This window comes from Helicoverpa armigera, chromosome 13 (genome assembly GCF_030705265.1).
Source record: "Helicoverpa armigera isolate CAAS_96S chromosome 13, ASM3070526v1, whole genome shotgun sequence".
NCBI classification, from domain to species: domain Eukaryota; kingdom Metazoa; phylum Arthropoda; class Insecta; order Lepidoptera; family Noctuidae; genus Helicoverpa; species Helicoverpa armigera.
Window position 1 is genome coordinate 9,192,005 of NC_087132.1, and position 7,146 is coordinate 9,199,150.

Below are 7,146 nucleotides of genomic sequence, written 5' to 3' on the forward strand. Positions count from 1 at the left end.
ACACAGAAGCTGTTGGTAAACCCTGTAATAAATAAATAAATAAAGTCACTACCAAAAATAGATCATGGTTTTTTTCGATACCTTTAGATGATCGATGGTATAATCATGACAATTTAACCCCCCATTACACCCCCAAATAATCTAGAAATCGATGTTCAAAATCTTTCTTCATGAATCAAATTACGCGGCATATTGATTAGATTAGCCGGTAGGTATAATTAAAAAGTAAATGTCTTCAAATAATCAAACGGCTCTTGTTATTTGATCGTGATAGTCCGTTAATATAGAAAACAATTATAAAAATAGTGTGCATATTTTTGTAAAATAAATTATCAAACTTGAAAAAGGAAAAAAAATAACCAATAAATGCGTAATTAATGATACAAAATCTGTGATAATTGCAAATTCAAAATGCATTTTAAATTATTTTTAAGTTTATTTGTTAACGTGGTAGTTATTAATTTAGTAAAAGGGACGATAGTGTTGCCGGTACGAAATGAAGCGTTTAATAAAGATCTTTATGAAGAAGTGCTGGATGCAGAATTATGTGATCAACAAATACAAATTATTAGAAATAACACTTTGATTTCCTTGTTTTGTAAGTACAATTTTGACTCTACTAAGTGGCCCTTAAATTTATTTTAACTTCTATTAAAGTATTAAATACGACATTAGAAACAAAGGTTCTCTTTAAACCTTCATTTAAGTGTGTCGAAAATCGTATTCTTTTTGCATTTTAAATGAAGCCAGAATTTCGAAAAAAAAAACTGTTATGGAAATAAGCAAATAATCGCTTCTCAAAACGGTGCTTTCTCTTTTCAAAACAGTCGCGGACGCCGGCATGAGGGTCCCCAGAGGAGTTCTAGAAGGAAACACTATGGACATGGGCAACTACCATCAATGTATTGGTCTGAACCAGAATATAGCAGATACTGAATTACAAGGAAAGTACTGCATGATACGAGTACCTTTAAATCAGACTTTTGTTACGCCATGGATGAATTCTGAGACGTCGAATTTCAACCCTAATAACCTACGCTTGGACAGTGAGACGATAAAGAGTTTGAGAGAATTTTATGCTATGAAAAATGGAATGAATGCCTTGACTGGTGCTGCTGATGTTGACAGGTAATTTAACTAGAATTAATTCTAAATCTATCTTGAAATTAATTTAATATCGTGAAATGTAGACTTTGAATGGGGTTATGAAATGTTCCGTTTTTATCAAATTTTCTAGAACTTATATAAAACTCCCGACGTTTCGGATCCTTTACAGCATCCATGGTCACGGGCCGACTAAGGTGTTGGTCGTCTTGATATTATAGTTACACACAGTTACCCTATATTAAAGGACATTATTACAGTAAAGGATCCGAAACTTCGGGATCAAATAATATTAATATAACCTCAATAAAATCGGTAAAAAAAACTTTTAAGTTAAACGGTTTTATCTTATGTGTACTGAAAACTAGAAAATAAAAAAATAGTTACTTACCTGTCAACCTACGTAGGTGGTCCCGGTCATATTAGACTAAAATAAAAACGTGGGGCCCATTAACTATTGCTGTAGTACTTTCTTCTAGAGGTATAATAGGTGTGGATTGCATCGACTTACTATAATCGTAACTGGAGATTTTGACAATCAATAATCAGCCGTAGCGGCTTCACCAGCGAACGCCGAGCTCATGATCTACCAAAGTATAACGATATGCTTTGCCATAGGTAGGATTTCACAGGGCCCACGTTTTATTTTAGTTTAATATGACCGGGACCACCTACGTAGGTTGACAGGTAAGTAACTATTTTTATTTTCTAGTTTTCAGTACACATAAGATAAAACCGTTTAACTTAAAAGTTTTTTTACCGATTTTTTATTTTCTAGTTTTTAGTATTTAATGAAAATGCCTACCGAATATTCCTCATTCTATCTAATTCATTTAGTGCATCATTATTACACGGTCTCTTACCTGACAATTTATTACAATCTAATTCCTCAATACATAGCCCTTCCAGATACTTTTTTGTAACAACCCCAAAATCATCACATGACCTCTCCTGCTGCGGGTCAGCAGCGGTGAGGAGTGCCAGACTCTTGACTAAAACCGTTTTATTCCGTCGTAGGCCTTTTATGTACCAGGGCCGCGGTAACTCTTTCGAACAATCTCGCAGCCCAGGCAGGCCTTGGCCCCGTTGGGCCCCGCTGGAGTTACTGACAGTTTTCTACTTGTGAAGCCCTTTCATTTGATACCCATATTGGTGGGATTGATAAAAAATTGTTATCAGCCATTTGGTAGCGGCGGCCATCTTAGATTTCAATTTTGCATAGTAAATTGTATTCTACTTGTTGAGACCTTCCATTTGATACCCATGTTGATGGGATGGGAACCTAAGTTATCCGCCATTTTGTAGAGGCCGCCATCTTGGATTTTAATTTTATATAGTACATTGTATTCTACTGGTTGAGAACTTTCATTTGATACCCATATTGATGGGATTGATAAAACCTACGTTGTCCGCCATTTTGTAGCGGCCGCCATCTTGGATTTCAATTTTTTATAGTATATTGTATTCTGCTTGTTGAGCCCTTTCATTTGATACCCATATTGATGGGATTGATAAAATCTACGTTATCCGCCATTTTGTGCCGGCGGCCATATTGGATTTACAATGTTATTGATATTACTATATTGTATTGTCATCGGAATTAAAGGTGTATACAAAATTTCAGATTAATCGGTTGACAGGAAGAGGGTGAAATTTGAATTACTAAATTTGACCCAAGAAAAAAGAATGAATAAATAATAAAACAAACGGGGTGAGCTAAATAAAACCGTTTAAAAATCTGTATAAGTAGTTTTATTTAAATGTCTAATATTCGCGTAATTGTCAGAAATCGATAAATTTTCAAGAATTTTTACATTTTCTACTTCTACTACATTTATTACTAGATTTACAAGGATGATTAGATTTGAAATATTTTTTTGGACACCAATAGAGTCTCAAAACTTAATCAAGTTTTAGAAATTCCTGATGTTATTCATTTGTTTATTTGTAGGCTAGCACCAAACAACCCGTTGGCGTCGCTTACATTCCGGCTAGCCGTCTGTGTCCCCAAGCCTTGCACAACGGAACAAGCGATCAACTCTTTCATATTCAACATGACTGCTGTAGGCTTCCAATACGATGATGACTTCTGTCGTCTACCTGATGATAAACCTTGGGTACCTGGTGATACGGTTATTATGTAAGTAAATCTGTAACTAGACAAAGACTTATGTTAGGGGTACTTTTTGGAACTGTTAGGTCTGGAACTCAATTATTACCATCTGTATGTTCCTGCGTAAGCTAGATTTTTATGTCGTCGGATACAATCAACTTTAAACTGCGTTGTTAGTTAAATAGTGTAATTTTAAATTCTTTTCGATTTTTTTCAGAGTTATCTTCTCCATAATTGGACTATTAACTGTAGTAAGCACATCCTACGATGTATGGCACGCAATTATTTTGAAAAAAGGTATTTCATGTTTTTATATTCCATCTTCTCAGGCGTAGAGCACATTTTTACATCTTATTCTGAATAAGTTATCATCTCGTCCGCCATACCACAGATTAACTTAACCTCAACGTCGATGTATCATAATTATTTGTTTACAATATACTCTCCCATTCAAATATTCAATGTATTTTAGATCCTAAGACGGTGAGCGTGATTGGCAGATGTTTCTCCGTATACACGAACGGTCGTCGCGTCATGAATTTCCAGTCAAGCCCTAACAGCATAGAGTGTTTAGATGGCATTAGAGCATTGGCTATGATATGGGTGGTCCTAGGACATACCTTTTCATCAGTAGTGTTTTGGCAAAACCCGCTAGATGCCTTTACGGTAAGTTAATGTAAATCTTTACAAACATTATAAAAGTGTTTGTTGGCTACGTTGAAACGATCCAACCGATTCATATCTGAAAATGGGTATAGATAGGCATTCACATTCGAGTAGGTATGAGACGTATCGCAGATGAAATGGGGACATCACATTATTGTAAACCTGTCAAAGATGTTTTAATTAATACAGTATTTGTATAGTAGTAGTAGTAGTTGTATAGTAGTATAGTAATTGAATCTAGTAGATTCTTATTATATCATTTGATACCATCGCAGAGTTTAAATGTTATTTATTAATCCAACCTTATTAAACAGTTTTAATAAGGTTGATTAGTCATAATTTAAATTATATGTTAAGCTTAAGGATATATTGCCCGATTCTGAATAAGAAATTGTGATAAGGGCTAAATCTAATAGATTCTTATTAGTATTTGATACTATCGAACAGTTTCAGTGTTATTATTCATCCAATCAGTTGATTGCTTTTAGTCAGATTGATTGAGCGATTAGTCATTATTTAAAAATAAGCTGAAGATCACATTGCGCCCCTGAATCAAAAATAGTGATAAGGGCCGAATGATGACGATGATGATAACTTTGACTTTGATGATGATGTAATTTTTTGTATATTTTAGTGGGCGTCATCATGGCAATCATTATGGATCACATCAGCCCCAATTACAGTGGACACATTCTTCACATTGAGTGGTTTTCTAGTCGTATATACTGCTCTAGGAAAATTCAATTCAAGTAAGTAACCATGATAGATCGACTGCTTCGTTGGGCTAGTGGTCGCAACCACTTCTGCTGTGTCCGTGGTCTCGGGTTTCTAAAAAAACTTTCACAAAGCAGCCCGTAGTCTGGAAGTTAGTGATTGATTCACCCGTCTATTGGAGAGCACGCAAATGTCGGTCCTGCGCCTGATCTCTTTCCGGTCGTGTCGGATTGCCGTCCCATCGGGTTACGAGAGTGAAGGAATAGTGAGATACAATTTTGATGATTCCTCGAAAGTGGTGTATCTGGCAGTTTCATCTGTAGGAGGGATGACCTTAGTGGGGCTTACTTCAAAAGAATGTCCATGGAGTTTCTTGCCGGTTCTTCTCTAGAGACAAAGTCCTTGGAGCCAACTTGCAACCAACTTGACTTTTCATAAGAAGTTGTATTAGATCTATTTGAATAAAAAATTGACTTTTACTTTGGATACAACAACAAAAGTTGCAACAGCCCTTTGCTTGTGATATACATAGTCTGATAATGCTTATAGTCTGCCATAAAAGAGACCATTTCAATAAAATTGTTTTCATAAAATTTTATGACAACTCTATTTATTTTATTTCTTTTCTCTTTTTACCTTTTTATATAAAGTAGTTGCGCTTCATCAGAATTAATATCCTAGACACTGTTTATCTAAGAAATATATTGTCTACTTTCTTAGTTAATAACTTTTCTCATAAAGTTTGAGACGTAGTTCTATTATTGTGAGATGCAGCCGTTATTTTTAATTTGTTTTTTACTATTCTCTATCTAAAACATCGTTTTGCGTGTAAAGTCGCAAACGAGGTAAGATGAGAAATGATTTTTAACCTCTTGAATGCCGCTAATTAGAGAACAATAGAAAATCCATTGTCTCGCGTAGATCTACGCACCATACAAGGAGTTAATCACCATATTTTGGTAAATTGTGGTGACCTCAAGCCATAGGTTTCCGTTTACTGACACTTTTATCTTTCCGTACCTATTCAGTGCCCTGCATACGTAACTTATTTATTTTATTATATTCAATAATAAGTCTTTTATTATTTGAGTCACGAACAAAACCTCTAATTCCCTACACGTAACATTTAAACTGTGTTAGCAAAATGTTACAACACATGCCAACATTTTCACTGGCTAAATTAAAACAATAAATTACGTTATATAATATTTTAGTTTTAACTTTAACTATTTTAGTGGTATATGGAAAATTCTAATCTAAAACGGGCGGTAAATTAATTATGATATTTAAATGAACATGCAACCAGTGTGCTGGTTTATCTCAACTAGAGTGCAACTTTCTGATTATGTAATCAAAGTGTGAAATTATTTGTTCCATAAAAACAAAAATTAGTAGTCAGGCTTGTGTTCGAACGAGCAAAAAATGGCAGCAATGTTAAAGGCAATGCTAATAAGAAGGATGCTAGTCGTTACACTAGTTGTTGCTCGTGATTCTACCCGGTCCTCGAAGGCACTACTTCCCTTTACATTTACTTTAGAAGGCTGGCAAGTTGATTTTGGCAGCATGACAACATTGGTTCTCAAGATTTTTCTTTTACTCCTAGGTGCTAACAATACTCAATCGACTTCGGAATTCGGTGTGAAAATCACTATTATTCAGAAATCACAATATTTCTGTTTATTATATGCTTATAATATTTTCTAATCAAATTGAAATGCCATATCGTTCCTATTTCAGTATTCCATGTACGTAATATTTGGTCCCCACTGGCCTCTCACATGGCATATTAAGCAGGAATTGGTTTAACTTCGTTTGCGCTGATAGCGACTGAATATTCATCGTTGGTGCAGCTCTAATTTGCCGTAAAATGATGTTAATTGGAGCAAAACGTATCAAATGTATGGACAAAAAATATAGCGAGTATAATGGGTGTGTGTTTTACATCTCGGAGTGCTAATTGGCATTGTTACCTATTCAGAAATCAGAGTGAAAGCTCGTATATTATGTTCCGGCATGTGAATACAATTTTGCACACTTTTAGTCGGCCGATAGTTTGTTTGGGCTCATAAATCAGTATAAAGGCTCCAGCAGACCGGATGCGTATGCGTAACCACGCGCGTAGTCACGCGCGTAGTTACGGCGTAACCATGAGTTGTAATGTATGGAAATGTATGAGACAGGCCACACCGCTTGCGTAACGTAGATGAATGACAGTACGCACATCTATACTAATATTATAAAGGAAAACTTTGTTTGTTTGTTTGTTTGGTTGTAATGGATAAACTCAAAAACTACTGGACCAATTTTAAATATTCTTTCACCATTAAAAAGCTATATTATCTGTGACTTCTGTGAGTAACTTAGGCTGTATTTCATCCCGGTGCGGGCAGTAGCTCCCACGGGACGTGAGTGAAGCCGCGGGAAAACGGCTAGTTGTAAAGATGAAGTAGGTATTTAGCCGGTAACAGACCAACGTAAAATTTTTATTGGAATCAAGACGTGCTCTTATCTTGTCAGTAATATTTTCTTTTGTCCGTTTTTAAATTCTC

General features: G+C 35.3%; 1 protein-coding gene across 1 annotated transcript; it reads left to right on the forward strand.

Annotated features, from left to right (window-relative positions):
- The first annotated feature begins 278 nt into the window (after positions 1 to 278).
- Positions 279 to 4,663, forward strand: LOC135116595 (nose resistant to fluoxetine protein 6-like). Its single transcript, XM_064037537.1, has 6 exons — positions 279 to 598; positions 828 to 1,128; positions 3,056 to 3,244; positions 3,435 to 3,514; positions 3,690 to 3,883; positions 4,518 to 4,663. Exons 1-6 carry the CDS (start codon positions 412 to 414, stop codon positions 4,638 to 4,640), a joined length of 1,074 nt encoding a protein of 357 aa, XP_063893607.1. The 5' UTR covers positions 279 to 411; the 3' UTR covers positions 4,641 to 4,663.
- Positions 4,664 to 7,146: the final 2,483 nt, after the last annotated feature.

Bases quoted from the DNA above. Each gene is read 5' to 3' on its own strand.
- LOC135116595 (XM_064037537.1), top strand. From the start codon at position 412: ATGCATTTTAAATTATTTTTAAGTTTATTTGTTAACGTGGTAGTTATT. The intron at 3,245-3,434 runs GTAAGTAAATCT...GATTTTTTTCAG, and splicing joins CCTGGTGATACGGTTATTAT to AGTTATCTTCTCCATAATTG. The intron at 3,884-4,517 runs GTAAGTTAATGT...TGTATATTTTAG, and splicing joins ACCCGCTAGATGCCTTTACG to TGGGCGTCATCATGGCAATC.